This window comes from Schistocerca piceifrons, chromosome 1 (assembly GCF_021461385.2).
Source record: "Schistocerca piceifrons isolate TAMUIC-IGC-003096 chromosome 1, iqSchPice1.1, whole genome shotgun sequence".
NCBI lineage: Eukaryota > Metazoa > Arthropoda > Insecta > Orthoptera > Acrididae > Schistocerca > Schistocerca piceifrons.
In genome coordinates this window covers 387,199,026-387,215,905 of record NC_060138.1, presented here as the reverse complement: position 1 = coordinate 387,215,905, position 16,880 = coordinate 387,199,026, and the positions used below count along the sequence as shown (strand labels likewise).

Below are 16,880 nucleotides of genomic sequence, written 5' to 3'. Positions count from 1 at the left end.
GACACAGCATCTCCGATGTAGCGATGAAGTGGCAATTTTCCCGTACGACCATTTCACGAGTGTACCGTAAGTATTGGGAATCCGATGAAACATCAAATCTCCGACATCGCTGTGGCCGGAAAAAGATCCTATAAGAACGTGGCCAACGACGACTGAAGAGAATCGTTCAACGTGACAGAGGTGCAACCCTTCTGCAAATTGCTGCAGACTTCAATGCTGGGCCATCAACCAGTGTTAGCTTGCGAACCGTTCAACGAAACGTCGTCGATAAGGCCCACTCTTGTACCCTTGATGACTGCACGACACAAAACTTTTCGCTTCGCCTGAGCGCGTCAACACCGACATTGGCTGTTGATGACTGGAAACATGCTGCATGGTCGGACGAATCTCGTTTCAAATTGCATCGAGCGGATGGACGTGTACAGTAATGGAGACAACCTCATGAATCCATGGACCCTGCATGTCAGCAGGGGGCTGTTCAGGCTGGTGGAGGCTCTGTAATGGTGTGAGGCGTGTGCAGCTGGAGTGATATGGTTGGTTGGTTGGCTGGTTGGTTTAAGAGTGGGGGGGGGGGGGGGAGGGACCAAACTGGTAGGTCCGGTCCCTTGTTCTGAATAAAACAATGCCACAAGGGTGAGAATAAAGCAAGCGAGACTGACAACACAAAACGGAGAGAAAGGAAAAACCACAACAACGACGGAAGGGCAACAAATACTTAAATGGACAAAACGGGAGAAGAAAACCACAGAAACGCAAGAAAGAGGTAGAAAACATTAAAACGACAAAACAGATTACCATGGCTGGTTGACCATGAGAATGGAAAGGAGAAGCCAGCCACTCTGCAACACATTAAAACCTCCACCCTAAAAGTACTAGGGTGGAGGACACAGAGGGACAAAGGACATGGGCTAAAACTAAGATCAAATGATAAAACGGCAGCCTCACGAACAAAACGTAAAACTAAATCATCCGATGAGGCTTTGTCAGATAAAATTAGCGGCAATGAGTCCGGTAACCGAAGATTTCGTCGCATGGCAGTCAAAGTGGGACAGTGTACCAGAATATGGGCCACTGCCAACCGGGCGCCACATCGGCGCTGCGGCGGGTCTTCACGGCGCAGGAGGTAGCAGTGGGTCGCCGAAGTGTGGCCAATGCGGAGCCGGCAAAGGTCAACTGATTCCGTGCGAGAGGCTCGCATGGAAAGCTTAAAAAAGAAATGTCTCTAAGCACTATGGGACTTAACATCTGAGATCATCAGTCCCCTAGACTTAGAACTACTTAAACTTAACTAACCTAAGCACATCACACACATCCATGCCCGAGGCAGGATTCGAACCTGCGACTGTAGCAGCAGCGAGGTTCTGGACTGAAGCGCCTAGAACCGCTCGGCCACAACGGCCGGCTTGCAAAACTTCCACACATTCGTAGTCTCTTTAATGACATGCAGTTTGTTGTGCGTATTGACACAATGTCATTCCGTCTCCCAAAGCCGAAAAACCTGCGGCCAAAAAACGAACGCAGGTCAGTTATTGGAATGCCGATCTCCATAAGTGGTTTCCGTGCAGCCTGTTTGGCCAGCCTGTCAGCAAGTTCGTTGCCCGGGATTCCGACCTGCCCTGGGATCCACACAAACACCACTGAACGACTGGACCATTTCAGGGCATAGATGGACTCCTGGATGGTCGCTACCAAAGGATGACGAGGGTAGCACTGTTCGATAGCTTGTAGGCTGCTCAAGGAGTCAGTACACAGAAGAAACGACTCCTCAGGGCATGAACGCCTGCGTTCAATAGTACGACATTTAGCCACCAGCTTTGCAGTGAAAACACTGCAGCCATCGGGAAAGGAATGCTGTTCAGTATGTCCTCCATGGACATACGCGAAGCCGACGTGACCATAAGCCATCGAACCATCGCTTTAAACCAATTCTTGGCCTCAGTACATGTCAAGAATCGAGAGGAAGTGACACCAGAGAGCTGCCGGGTGAACTGAGTCCTTTGGGCTGTGTGAAAGGTTCAGGTGAGGTCGTGGCCTAGGTGTACACCATGGAGGTGTACACGAATGGAACGCGAGTATAGGTGGTAAAGGCAAGGACTTTAGTTCGAAAAGAAGGTATCGGACACGAACTGCAATTGTATGCCCTGACCTGAGCCGCCGATGCGGGAGATGAATCGCCGTGGGTGGGAAAAGGTAATTCGGATGCGCAGGAGAACTACGGAAGTGTGCAACGTCACTGGCGAGCAGTTGTGCACGCCTGACCTGCAACAGAGGGATTCCAGCCTCCGTCAGGACGCTGGTCACCGGACTCGTCCTAAAAGCTGCCATTGCTAGTCGAACGCCACAGTGGTGCACTGGGTCGAGTAAACGCAACGCTGAGGGCGCCACCAAACCATAAACCAGATTCCCGTAGTCAAGGCGGGACTGAACAAGGGCTCTGTAGAGCTGCAGCGGCGTAGAGAGATCTGCACTCCAGTTGGTGTTGCTCAGGCAGCAGAGGGCACTGAGGTGCTGCCAGCACTTCCGCTTAAGCTGGCGAAGGCGAGGAAGCCAAGTCAATCGGTCGTCGAAAACCAGTCCTAAAAAATCGATATGTCTCCACTACAGTGAGGGGATCGTTAGTAAGGTAAATTTCTGGTTCCCGATGAACGGTACGACGCCGACAGAAGTGCATAACACGCGACTTTGCGGCCGGAAACTGGAAGCCATTGGCTACAGCCCATGACTGTGCCTTGTGGATGGCTCCCTGTAGGCACTGCTCAGCAATACCAGTACTGGTGGAGCAGTACAAATGCAGAAGTCGTCTGCATACAGAGAGGGTGAGACGGACGGCCCTACAGTTGCTGCTAGACCGTTAATGGCCACTAAAAATAGAGATACACTCAATACAGAGCCCTGCGGGAGCCCATTCTCCTGGATATAGGGGGAACTATGGGAGGCACCTACCTGGACACGGAAAGTACGAAGAGTGAGGAAATTCTGGATAAAAATCGGGAGCAGGCCTCGGAGACCCCATTCGCATGATGTGGCAAGGATATGAAGTCGCCAGGTGGTGTCATACGATTTTCGTAAATCAAAAAAGACAGCAACAAGGTGTTGGCGTCTGGAAAAGACTGTTCGGATGACAAACTCAAGGGACACAATGTTATCAGTGGTAGAGCGACACAGGCGGAATCCGCCCTGGCACAGAGCCAGTAGGCCACGTGACTCCAGGACCCAACGCAACCGCTGACACACGATACCTTCCAGCAGCTTACAAAGAACGTTGGTGAGGCTGATTGGCCGATATCTGTCCATATCAAGCGGGTTTTTGCCGGGCTTAAGCACTGGTATGATGGTGCTCTCCCACCAGTGCGTTGGAAAGACACCATCGCACCAGATCTAGTTGAAGGTCACGAGGAGATGTCGCTTGTAGTCAGACGAGAGATGTTTAATCATGTGACTGTGGATCCGATGTGGCCCAGGAGCTATGTCGGGACAATGTGCAAGGGCACTGAGGAGCTCTCACTCTGTAAATGGGGTGTTATAGCATTCACTGTGGCGTGTAGTGAACGGAAGGATTTTTCTTCCATCCACCGCTTGAGAGTACGAAAGCTGGTGGATAATTCTCCGACGCAGAGGCGTGAGCATAGTGCTCAGCTAAGTACTCGGCAATTGCGTTTGCGTTGGTAGATAACACGCCATTTATGTTAACACCGGGAACACCTGTTGGGATCTGGTACCCAAAAACTAGTTTGATCTTTGCCCAGACTTGGGAAGGTGACGTATGGCACTCAATGGTCGAGACGTGTATCTCCCAATAATCCTCTTTCCGTCTTCTGATAAGCTGGCGAGCGCGGGCACGAAGCCATTTAAAGGCCATGAGGTGCTCCAGGGAAGGGTGCCGCTTATGCCGCTGTACAGCTCGCCGACGCTCCTGAATTGCCTCAGCGACTTCTGGCGACCACCAAGGGACTGTCTTTCGTCGGGGCCACTCTAATGAATGAGGGATCGCATTTTCCGCCGCAGAAACGATCGCTGTAGATACCTGCTCAATTACCACATCGATGTTACAATGTGGGGGAGATTCAACGGTGACAGCAGAGATGAAGGCTTCTCAGTCTGCCTTGTTTAAAGCCCGTCTGGGCAGGCGCCTGTGGGCCTGACGCCAGGGCAGTGACAGGAAAATTGGGAAGTGGTCACTACCACACAGGTCGTTATGTGCTCTCCAGCGGATAGATGGGAGAAGGCCAGGACTGCAAACCGAGAGATCAGTGGCCGAATATGTACCATGTGCCACACTAGAATGTGTGGGAGCACCTGTATTTAAGAGGTAGAGTTCGAGCTGTGACAGTAAATTTTCGACATCTCTGCCTCGGCCAGTAAGCATGGTGCTACCCCACAAGGCGTTATGAGTGTTAAAATCTCCCAAAAGTAGGGAAGGTTTACGGAGTTAATGAATCAGTGCAGCCAATGCGTTTAGGGATACTGCACCATACGTTGCAGATAGTTATTTCCTGCGTCATCCTTATCCTAACAGCCACATCTTTAAGAGGGGTTTTAAGCGACACAGGTTCACTGCGTAATGAGTTCAGGACATACACACAAAGTCCACCTGAGACTATTATAGTCTTTACGGTTCTTGTAATATCCTCTATAGCCGTGGAAGGCAGGGGTCTGCATTTCCAGGAACCAGGTTTCCTGAAGGGCAATGCTGAAAGCAGGTGTAAAGCTTAAAAGTTGCCGTAGCTCAGCCAAGTGGTGGAAAAAACAGCAGCAATTCCACTGGAGGATGACATTATATTGAGGCTGAAAAGGCATGAAGTGCACAAGGAGGCAGGTTATGCCTCTGGGTCACCTGCTGCCACAGATTATTTGTAGCCATTTCTACGGTGGGTGAGGCATCAGTGAGATCCAGATATGCAGAGGACGCTAAGATCTCCTCTGCATCCTCAGATGCAGAATTGATAGCGAGTGGTGGTGGTGTTGGGGCCACCAGAGGCTCCTGTTTCTTAGCAGACCACTTCTTAATTTGAGAGTGAGAGAGCGATCTTTCGCTTCTCTTTAGGGGCTTGCTGGGAAGATTTCTCTGAAGTAGCTTCAGACGCGGAGGAAGACGGTGAAGCCCTTCGTCCAGCAGCTTTTGGCTCCTTGAGCCACTGGCGTGTGTCCACTTTAGCATTAGTAAGGACCTTGGGAGAGAGGACCCCAAGGCCTTCTGCACAGGATGGGCCAGAGGAGGCGGTTGCTTCTCCAGCAGGGGGAAGGGACCGATGTCCCCTGTGTTTGGGAAGGCCTTGCCCCCCGAAGTAGGTGCTTTGGGAGCAACAGATTAAAATTTGCCCTCTACTACCAAGAGGGCAGATGTATTCTGGTGGCCCGGAGGGCCCACGGTTCGTGGCATAGAGTGAGGAATCTCTGGCACTTGGGACGGCGATGGTGATGTAGCTGCAACATATGTCGACGTCAACAAAATTGGCTGTAAACTTTCAAATTTGCGTTTAGCCTCTGTGCAAGTCAACCGATCCAGGGTCTTGTACTCCATGATTTTCCGCTCCTTTTGGAGTACTGGGCAGTGTTGCGAGCAGGGGGTGTGGTGCTCTCCACAGTTGATGCAGGTGGGAGGCGATGCACATGGAGTATCTGGGTGCAGTCTCGACATATGGCGCTGGAAGTGCAGCAGGAAGACATGTGTCCAAACTTCCAGCACTTAAAGTACCGCATAGGGGGAGGGACGTATGGCTTAACATCCCAGCAGTGAACCATCACCTTGACCTTTTCAGGCAGTGAATCACCCTCAAAGGCCAGGATGAAGGCACCAGTAACAACCCTGTTGTCTTTGGGTCCCCTGTAAATGCACCGGATGAAATGAACACTCCGCCGTTCTAAATTGGTGCGGAGCTCGTCGTCAGACTGCAAGAGGAGATGGCGATAGAAAATGATCCCCTGAGCTATGTTGAGGCTTTTATGGGGAGTGACAGAAACAGGAATATCACCCAGCTTGTCACAGGCGAGTAACGCTCGCGATGGGGTTGGGGACGCTGTCTGAATCAAGACCGCGCCGTTTCGCATCTTGGACAGCACTGTCACTTCTCCGAACATATCCTCAAGGCGTCGAACGAAAAACTGAGGCTTCGTAAGTAGAAAGGAGTCCCCACCAGTTCTGCTACAGACTAAAAACCGTGACGAATATGGCTCTCTCCGTTCTGTAGCCCTACGTTCCTCCCATGGTGTAACGGGGAAGGGAAACGATTTAGGGTCATACCTGTCGGCATTGTATTCGATCTTGCCCTTCTTAGAGACTGCTGGTGCCATACGGTCACCAGCGAGAGATGACTTAGTCCGCTTCATTGCGGGTCATCCGCCCTGATGCCATCCACTCCGATCGGAGGCTCTCCCCACGGGCGCCACCCAGCCACAGCAAAGGCGAACTGGTATGATGGCCATTGCCGGGAGTCCTGATGCCCCAGGAAGACAGGCATCTACTGCTTGGCATACGTGGGGAATTTACAGATGAAGCGATCCCTGTATTGTCAGGGGGCTACCACCATATGGGTATATGACGGCCCCACCACAACGGACTGGCTACTGTGCTGGATACTGAGCGCAGAGAAATCCAATATTGTCATGGGGGCGAAAGAGGACAGGAGACAACGGAAGAAGATGACATACACCGGAAATTGTCCTCACCAAAATAGTTGAATCGCAGGTGGAGATGCAAAGTCATGACAAGAAATTCAGGAGATGGAATCTCAGGGCACTATGGATAAATCGTGCACCACGTTAGGCGTCCTTCCCCATACAGCCTGCACTTCTGCAGAATTTTGAAAGCAGCAGGTGAAACGATAGAGTAGTCGCCTCTTACGACAGGCAGGAATACCTTGGGCCTATTATAACCTTCCTACCCTCATGGGGAGGGGGAGGGGGAGAGTGATATGGGATTCCTGCATCCCTGCTACGTCTAGATACGACTCTGACAGGTGACATGTACGTAAGCATCCTTTCTTATCACAATGTCTACTGTGTGTTCCGGCGGATTGGACAATTCCAGCAGGACAATGTGACACCCCACGAGTCCAGAATCGCTACACAGTGGCTCCAGGAGCACTCTTCTGAGTTTTAACACTTCCGCTGGCCACCTAACTCACCAGACATAAACACTATTGAGCGTATCTGGGATGCTTTGCAACGTGCTGTTCAGAAGAGATATCCAGCTCCTCGTACTCTTACACATTTATGGACAGCCCTGCAGGATTCATGGTGTCAATTCCGTCCGACACTATTTCAGACATTAGTGGAGTCCATGCCACGTCATGTTGCGGCACTTCTGCACTACACGATATTAGGCTGGTGTATCAGTTTCTTTGACTCTGCGGTATATGTGTCAAAACACAGCAGACTGTTATTAAATGCAAGTCATTTCTAAAAGAGTATCTGGTCATTAGTAAAAGTGAGAACATCTCAAAAATCTAAAGCGCAGCTGTTATACGAAACTGCTAACCAGTAAAGAGGTATGCGCCGCACTATTGTGTCTGAACAACTGACAAGGACATTGATGAAACGACCATCCAAAAATCGTCTGAGACACATTACAGTCTGCAGAATGCTATCTGTGGTGTGTTAGGAAAAGAGATAGCTGAATTGTTTATTTTGCATGATGATTACACTATCTTTGCATACATTGGTACATAACAATGTTTACAGTATATGACATGGAGATCCACTATTAAAGTTCACGTGTAATCATCGTAAGGTGTCTTGTCGTATTGTAATAGGAGAGGGGTTGGAAAATAAGTTTCCCCTGTCGACTGTGGGCAGAGTTGTGTAATATGGGTGGAAGACGACACGGGAGGTGAACGCGCACGTACAAGACATCGAAACACCATTGGGTAGAGGTCAACCGCGATCAAGCAGATGGCGCTTTCGCAGTGCCTGCTCAAAGCAGAGGCCAGCCACTCAGTCTTTTCCCGGAGAGAAGGTGCGTTTTGGAGTCGTGGTCAATGGCGAAAGTGAGAGCTGTTATCGCTATGAATGGGCACGTGGAGCATCAGGTACAGAAATTCATAACCGCCTTGTTGAGGTTTATGGGTCAGGTATGATGTCAAGGCAAATGGTGCGGAGATGGTGCCAGCAATTCAGTGATGGACGTCAGCAAGTGCAGGACATACCAAGACCTGGACGGACGCGCACGGCCGCTACAGATGCAAATGTCAGGAAGGTGGATGACATGATTAAAGCGAACCGGCGTATCACCATTGATGGAGTAGCGGCAGAACTTGAAATCGGACATGAGCGAGCTCACAAGATCATCCACGACATTCTTCGATAGAGGAAGGTAGCACGATGGGTGCCGCACCAACTGACCCCGACACACATAGAACAACGCATAGCGTTCAGCCTGGAAAAGCTCGTGCGTTATCATGAATCTGGCTATGACCTTCTGTTTCGGATTGTGACAGTGGACGAAACGTGGGCCCACCATTACACGCCCGAATCGAAGGCCGCATCCATGGTGTGGAAACATTTGTCATTACCTGTCCGAAAGAAGTTCAAAAGCACTCCGTCTGCAGGTAAAGTGCTACTCACCGTTTTCTGAGACGCTAAAGGAGTTTTGCTGCTGAACTTTCTGGAGGACGCAACCATCAATGCTGCGAGGTACTGTGCCACTCTGTCGAAATTGAAAGAGGTGATTCGGAAAAAGCGGCCTGGCCTTCTCAGATCTGGCGTTCTGCTGTTGGATGACAATGCGAGACCACACACGGCTACGGCAACGCAAAACCATGTTGCAACTCTTGGTTGGGAGCGCCTACACCATCCGCCTTACAGTCCGGATCTCGCACCAAGTGACTTCCATCTGTTTCCTGCTTTGAAGAAGACTCTCGGCGGAAGGCGCTTTGGCAGGAATGCCGACGTCGAACAAGCCATTCAACGCTTCATCCGTATGCAACTCCCTGATTTTTTCCTGGAAGGCTTTTTGAAGATTATAAAGCGGTATGACAAATGTCTCAATGTACTTGGAAATAATCTAGAAAAATAAAGATATGTCTTATCTTTAATGTCTCATTCTCTTTTTTCCTTTCACGCCCAACTCTGACCACAGTCGACAGGGGAAACTTATTTTCCAACTCCCCCACGTACATTTGCTGCAAACATGGAGTTTCTACCTTGTAATACAGTTTTTTTTACGTAAGACATACAATTTATGGCAGCAGCAGTATCACCCAAAAAAAAGAAAAAAAGAAAAGAAAGCCTTACCCTCGTGTTTAGTGGTTATAATTGCAAACCGCTGGAGCTTCACAGTTTACTGAATTATGAAAGAGTTGATGTAATTGTGTGCCTACTCTACGGTCCAGTGTCGAGGTGGAGCCGCTGTAGCAAAGTTCGGCGCAGTTACCTGCGAGCCCGCCGCCCAGGTAGACGAGTGCGGTGCGCCAGCAGCCCTGCTCGGTCTCGAGCGGCGTGGCGAGCAGCAGCTGGATGGCGACGTTGAGCGCCAGGTGCAGCGCGCCAGAGTGCACCAGCATGTACGACACGAAGCGCCACGCCTCGCGCCGACGGCCCGGGTTGAACACCAGCACGTGGCGCGCGTCCACGCACACGTACGCCAGCACCTACGACACAGACACACGCTGGCACCACGCGACTCAGGAAGCTGCTGCAGCACGTCCTTGTCGCGATCCTCTAAAGTGGCTCTGAGCACTATGGGACTTAACATCTGAGGTCATCAGTCCCCTAACTTAGAGCTACTTAAATCGAACTAACCTAAGGACATCACACACATCTATGCCCGAGGCAGGATTCGAACCTGCGACCGTAGCAGCCGCGTGGTACCGGACTGAAGCGCCTAGAACCGCTCGGCCACAACGGCCGGCGCGATCCTCCGATATTACGGAGGAATACGAGGCTGGCAGCAAGGTTTGTTCGTTACGAAAGTTTCATTGTCAAGAGGTCACGTTAATCTGACCACGTATGTATCCACCATTGCAACTGAGACGTCCCACAATGTCACTAAATTCCTTTAGATACCCAGAAAGTTCCCTGGCCTTAAGGGCTATAACTAAAATTCCAGCAGTATTCTATCCTGATGGTAACGGAAACTTGATGCAGCAGATGAGTATATTCAGTGAAAAATAACGAACAACAAAAGGAAATATACAATAGAAACTTATCATTACGCATTTCGTAGAGTCTCTGTGGAGAGACTGGGCTTCTGTGAGAGTGGGAGTGAGGAGTTGTGGAGCGAAGATGAGACATTGAAGGCCTTTCCCTAGAAAACGATGTTCTGTGGACGCCCCCTAGCACCGTTACATGTCTTGGGGAACAGATATGCATCTAGCTTATTTGTTTACAATATTTCACTGTAAAAGACTTAACAATACAGGGTGTTACAAGTATAACCTTAGATATTCCTGTTGGTGACTGAGGACGGTACACTGGTCAACATAAAATCAGTATTTATCCGTTTCAGATTAAATTATAGTTAGTGCAAGTGATATGTTTTTAGGTTTAGTAGTGCCTCCAAGTGCCAATGGCCTCGCCACAATGCTGACACCTTTCCGCTTCAGATCACCATAATTAATTTCTGTCAAGCTTGGCTAGTGCTTGGCTGGGTGACGGTCCGGGTATGCCAACCATTGCACTCAACCCTTGGGAGAGCGGTGTTTTGACCACATGCCCCTCCTGTCTGCATCCTCAGTGAGGATGACACGGCGGTCGGACGGTCCCGACGGGCCACTTGTGGCCTGAAGACGGAGCATTGCTGCTGCACTCAACCCTTGTGAGGCCAACTGAGGACCTACTTGAGTGAGCAGTAGCGGCTCCGGTCTTGAAAACTGACAACGCCCGGGAGAGCGGTAGGCTGACCAGATTGCCTTCCATATACGCATCCAGTGACGCCTATCGGCTGAATGACACGGCGATCGATCGATACCTATGGGCCTCCCGAGTCCTGTTCGGACGGTGTTTAGTTTAGTACCAAACTGCTTCAGTAGTTGTGGTACTCTACATAAACGGCGTAGTAAGCGCTAGGGTTTCCGATTGTATTGGCAGCAGTGGTAGGAAAGAAACAATGAATGCGTAAGAGACAAACTGAGAGCCGACGACTCCGATGACTTCTCTTTGCTTTTCTGTTCGTTTGATTTTATATTTTACAGATATTTAGAAACGAGATCGGTGTTAATCTATTGTGTATTTTGTACCCTTACAGAAAATAAATTGCATTTAAAAAGTAATAAAAATTAACTGATCGCGTAATTTCCTCGTTTTTTTTGTAATAAAAGCAATTAGTTTTGATGCAAGTATAGTTTAAAAGCACAAGCATAAAAATATGTTATTATTGTTGTTATTTTCTACTCAACAGAAACGTTCTTCATCATATTCAAGGGCGAGAGTTTCCGTTATTATTGATAAATGCGAAAGTTGTTTATGAATAACGGAAACATGGTTTATGTAAGTTCGATGAAGTATTGAAGCGATGTTTGATACATTTATGCAGTGCACTTTTTTCCTTAATTTGTCTTTTCGTTGACGAAATTGCTTTTTCTAGCGCTATATGATAAATCTGTATTGTCTTCTTTAGTTTTTCTACGATATCCGTCTGTTTCACGTCACAAATCAATAACTTGCGAATAAAACTTGAATTAAACATTGACAGTTTCAAATTTTCTATAACTATTGTTTATTTTTAAGTAACAAATAGGAGTATAAATATGTAGAATAAAATGTTCGTCATGTTACCTGGCGCTTTACATTTTCTCTCTGTTTCTGGACAGTTCAACGTTTCCAGTTTGTAAGGGAATCTACAAAATACTGAATCTAGTAAGAGACTGATCGCGTAAGTAAAGAAAGCGATCATTATGATGTTACGCCCAATAGGTAGCCCAGATACAGGTTTAACTGACCACAGCTACTAAGAAAACTACCGTAATCGACATTGACTTATGATAGTCTACGGTAGTTTTACAACTCTAGGCAAGAGCAAGCCATTAAAGCTTATTTTCCTGTGGGCAGCAGGTCAGGTTTTGAAGTCTGGACCACGGACACAAAACGGTTAATCTATACTCACGGCCACTGTCCACTTACTGATGCACTTACGACTATGCAGAAAAATATGATAGTAAGGTCTGTGACGTTCGAAGCAGAGGCAAAACAGCCAACATGCTGGTGTGTTACATATTGAGGTAGCACACATAAAAATATTTGCGCTTATACACGTTACAACCTGTATACATCAATCAATTGGACAAGAACTTTGCATAAGTAAACCCTCGGGATTCTCTGTAGTTCTAATTCTTCTTCTTTCTGTATGAAGTAGGCATTACCGTCTGTTGCTTGAAATTACTGATCTTTCTACCGTTTCCTAAAAGCATTCTGCCTCATTATTTATTTTGGTACTCTCTCGTCTTACATTCTGGTGACATGGTCTTCCAGTTATTTTTGTATCTCTCAAACTGCTAATTTAAGTTTTTCACTCCCAGTTGCTCCCTGATGTTGTATTCCTCCTCCTGTCAGATAGCTGTAGCCCACTACTCTTAGAGGAATCTCATTTCTAATGTATTCTTTGCTCCTTTGTTTTTGCTACCGTCCACGACTAACTTCCTTAAGTCATGCGTAGTACATGGAATGTTTCTCGATAATTCGGACTGGTTTTTGATCGCGAAGTTATACGCCATCTTACTAAGCCAGACATTGTACACACAAGGTCATTCGTCGTAAAATGTTAAATGCATACCCTCCCTTCCCATTCGCTTCACCCGTGGCTGATAATGAGTATGTATCATTGTCAGTCGTAAGAGGACAACAAAGTGAAAGCCTGTTCAGTTCGCTTGTTGAAGCCCACATGACGTGTTGCACCAGATCCTGTCTCTCTTGCGACGGCTCTGTTTGTGAGACTATAGCTGGAGATATAGTTAAGCTCTAAACTGGTCATGCTTTAGCCAAAGGGAAAAGGTGGAAAACAATCCGGCCGCGAGGAGAATAGCTAGCTGGCTAAAGGATTCCGGTGATGGAAGGGGTGACTGGCTGCGCTCGGGGACGAGGGCACTGGGAAAGCTGGACGCGCAGAATTCAACCCGTTATCAGAAATGTTTGTAAAGACACTTTCAGTCAATTTGGAAACATAGTGGTTGTGGTAATTCCCAGACTATTTTGCAAACGCAGAATGGTGGTCTCTCGGCAGCTGCCAAACGCCAGACACAGCCACAGCAACTTAAATTATTTTCGGAAATGTTTCAAGACGCCTTGCAACCCCTGTGTGTCAATATATCGTTCTGTTCGAGGTAATTCATAATATTAGAACACAGTATACGTTACGCAATGATGCTGCATATCGACATTAATGATATGGGCCTGTAATTTAGTGGATTACTCTTACTACATTTTGGTGTGTCCTGTGCAACTTTCCAGTCTTTGGGTACGGATCTTTCGTCAAGCGAGCAGTTGTATATGATTGTTAAGTGTGGAGGTATTGCATCAGCATACTTTCAAAGAAACATAATTGGTATACAGTCTGGACCGGAAGACTTGCTTTGCTAAGTGATTTAAGTTGCTTCATTACTCCCAGGATATCTAAGTTACTCATGTTGGCAGCTGTTCTTGATTCGAATTGTGGAATATTTGCTTCATCTTGTTTGATGAAGAAACTTCGGAAAGCTGTGTTTAGTAACTCTGCTTTGGCAGCACTGTGATCGATAGTATTTCCATTGCTATAGCGCAGAGAAAGCATTAATTGTGTCTCGCCGCTAGCATACTTTGCATACGATCAGAATCTCTTTGGATTTTCTGCCGGGTTTCGAGACAAAGTTTCTTTGTGGAAACTGTTATAAGCCTCTCGCATTGAAGTCCGCGCTAAATTTCGAGCTTCTGTAAAAGATCGCCAATCTTGGAGATTTTGCGTTCGTTTAAATGTTCTGACCCGTTTTATGTTCCAAGGAGGATCAGCTCCGTTAATTTATTTGGAATAAATCTCTCAGTTGCTGTCAATACTATTTCTTTGAATCTAAGCCACATCCGGACCATACTTCCATTGTTAATTCGGATGGAGTGGAAGGCGTCAAGTGAATTTTTATCTGTTTTTTAATGAATAGACATATTTTTATTTTTGGAGGATTTGATGTTTACAATATTCAATCTCGCTGTGACAACCCTGTGTTCATTAATATCTGTATCCGTTTTGATGCTCGTTATTAGCCCAGGATTATTTACTGCTAAGAGATTAAGTGTGTTTTCACAACCGTTTACTGTTCGCGTGGGCTCATGAACTAACTGCTCGAAATAATTTTCATTTTAGCTCAATCTCCGATGATGTTTTAAGAGTATCGCCGGAATTAAACATGTATTTTCGCCAACACACCGTGGGTAAATTAAAGTCATAACCAACCAAGTTGATATTTGACGCCCTGCTTAGATATAGGCTGTGTTGAGTGACACTGAATAACGTTTTACAAGTTCTAAGTTTCGATCTGATCATGGCAACACCCGAAACTACGTTATAGATCAAGTAATATATTAAATGATATCGACGGTTCTATTCACTAAATAACAGGGGACGCTGTCGCCTGAGTCTCGCGACGTAATCTCGCCACCGTGCAGTGCTTTCATGACACGCACAACAGAATTCCATTAAAAATCTGACTGCCAATGTTCTGTTTGTCAAATAAACATCTTGGAAACGGATCCTGAAATAATTAGCGTCGTGGTATATTGTGTTTTCTTATAATATTAGTATGTGACGGAAGGAAGGTAATTGTTTAGTAAATGAGATCTGTGAAGACTCTAGCGACTGTCCAAAACAGAAATATTTTGTGAAATAATGCAATGTGCGCTATTTACATTCCTGTCGCTGGTGAATCTTATAACTTATTGTTAATGGAAAATGTTGCACTGAGTGCGTACTAAGGAAGAAGAAACGTTGCTGATATAATATAATTTGAAATAATTCAACAACTAACAAATGTAATTACTATAAATTAGTTTCCCAAAGAGAATATAAAACTGCACATTATATAAATGACGCCCGTTGCACCCTTACATGTTTAAATATGAACTTAGGCTAGAAAATATTGAGTGGAAATGTGAAGACAGTAACTATTCCGATGACCATGCTGCTTCTCTAGAAAGAAATGATAATTAATCAAAACCCTCAGCTGCCAACAGGTGTTTTTCATATACCTCAATGTGGACAGCTGAAAATGTGTGCACCGACCGGGACTCGAACTTGGGATCTCCTGCTACACCTGTTAGGTGACACCATGCAGCTATGATCGAACCGCAGCGGAGGCATGAAGTAGAAAAACAAAGTGTGTTCTGTCAGGTTGAAGGTGTCAGCTGTTGTCATGGAGATGATATACAAAGTGATTCAGCTGCTCCTACCGATAGGTTTTATGCAACCCGCAATGACTTCAAAAACCAAAGGCAAATTTTCATATTCTGTCGCTCGCTACGCGCGAAACGTTAATCATACAGAAAAATTAACAGAATCTTTTTGTAGGAAATGTAATGTAGATACATTTTGTACCGAAATAACTTCTCGCTGGTAGCCATAGTTTTCGAGTTATTCAAGAAAAACGCATCTGAAGATCACTTTTGAACGTGTTTCTTGAATAATTCGAAAACTACAGTCTCCAGCGAAAACGTATGCCAGCACAAAATTTAAGTACATTAACTTTCGTAGCAGAAAGTCCTGTACATTTTTTCTGTAGGACTAACATTTTGCATGTAGCAACTGACAGAATATGAAAAATCATGTCCATGCTATGTGAAAGCATTGTAGGTTGCAAAAAACCCGTGCATAGATGCAGCTAAATCACCCTCTATACACTGATGAGCCAAAACTTTATGACCACCTGCTTAATAGCTTGTTTGTCCGTCTTTGAAACGAAATACATGACTGATTCTGTGTACCAGGGATCCACCAGTTTGTTGGTAGGTTTGTGGAGGTACGTGGCATTAGATGTCAAAGAACAGGTCATGTAATTAGCGTAAGTAACCCGCCGCCGGTTTACGTATGCAGTAATGGCGTCCGATAACGACCAAGATGAGTTCCATAGGATTTACATCAGGAGAATTTGGTCGCCGAGACATCAACGTGAGTTCAGTACAATGCTCCTCTAACAACTGCAGCATGCTTCTGGCACCTAGACATGGACAATTAAATTGCTGAAAGATTATATCTCCGTCGTGGAAGATATCAAGCGTGAAGCGACGTATGTGGTTCGCAGTTTTCAGCGTGCCTTCGATTACTACCACAGATCCCATGCAAGCGCAGGAGAATGTCTCCCATAGCATAATACTGCTCCCACCAGTCTGCGTCGGTGGTCCGCTGCACGTTTCGAGCAGCCGTGCACCTCGATAACGGCGTCTGTGAAGACGACCATCGATCTAGTGTAGTAAAAATGTGATTCACTCGAAGAGCCGACATGGTTCCATTGATAGACGGTCATTTCCCGATGGTCCCGTCCCCAGTGCAGTCGTAATTGAGGGTGTCGTTGGATCAACTTGTGAACACGTAGGCACGGTCTGCTGCACCCATACAACCGCCTCCAGCCATCCATCCATCCAACCATCCTGCTGCGGAGCTCCATGTTCAACAATGTACGATGAACGGTGTGCTCCGGAACACTTGGGTTCTTTCGGCGGAGATGCCACAGATCACCGTCTATCCTACTTTACAGAGCACACAAGCCTCCGAACCCCACGTCCTGTGAAGAGTTGTGGACGTCCAACCATTTAGCACCTAGTGGTAGTTTCACCGTCCTTCTACCCCTTTCTGTAAATGCTCACGACAGTAGCACGTGAACATTCGACCAGCTTCGCCGTTTTCGAGATACTCGTTCACAGACTCTGCGTAATAATAACCTGCCCCTCGTCAGAGTCAATTATGCCAATGGATTTTCAGCCCATATCTT

General features: G+C 46.9%; 1 protein-coding gene across 1 annotated transcript in view; it reads right to left on the bottom strand.

The window, feature by feature from the left end:
- The window catches only part of LOC124725867 (protein rhomboid-like), a 227,118-nt gene that overhangs the window by 85,477 nt on the left and 124,761 nt on the right, over positions 1 to 16,880 (bottom strand). The window contains exon 3 of the mRNA XM_047248460.1: positions 9,371 to 9,587. Coding sequence (XP_047104416.1) covers positions 9,371 to 9,587 — 217 coding nt within the window. The remainder of the gene's footprint in view (positions 1 to 9,370; positions 9,588 to 16,880) is intronic.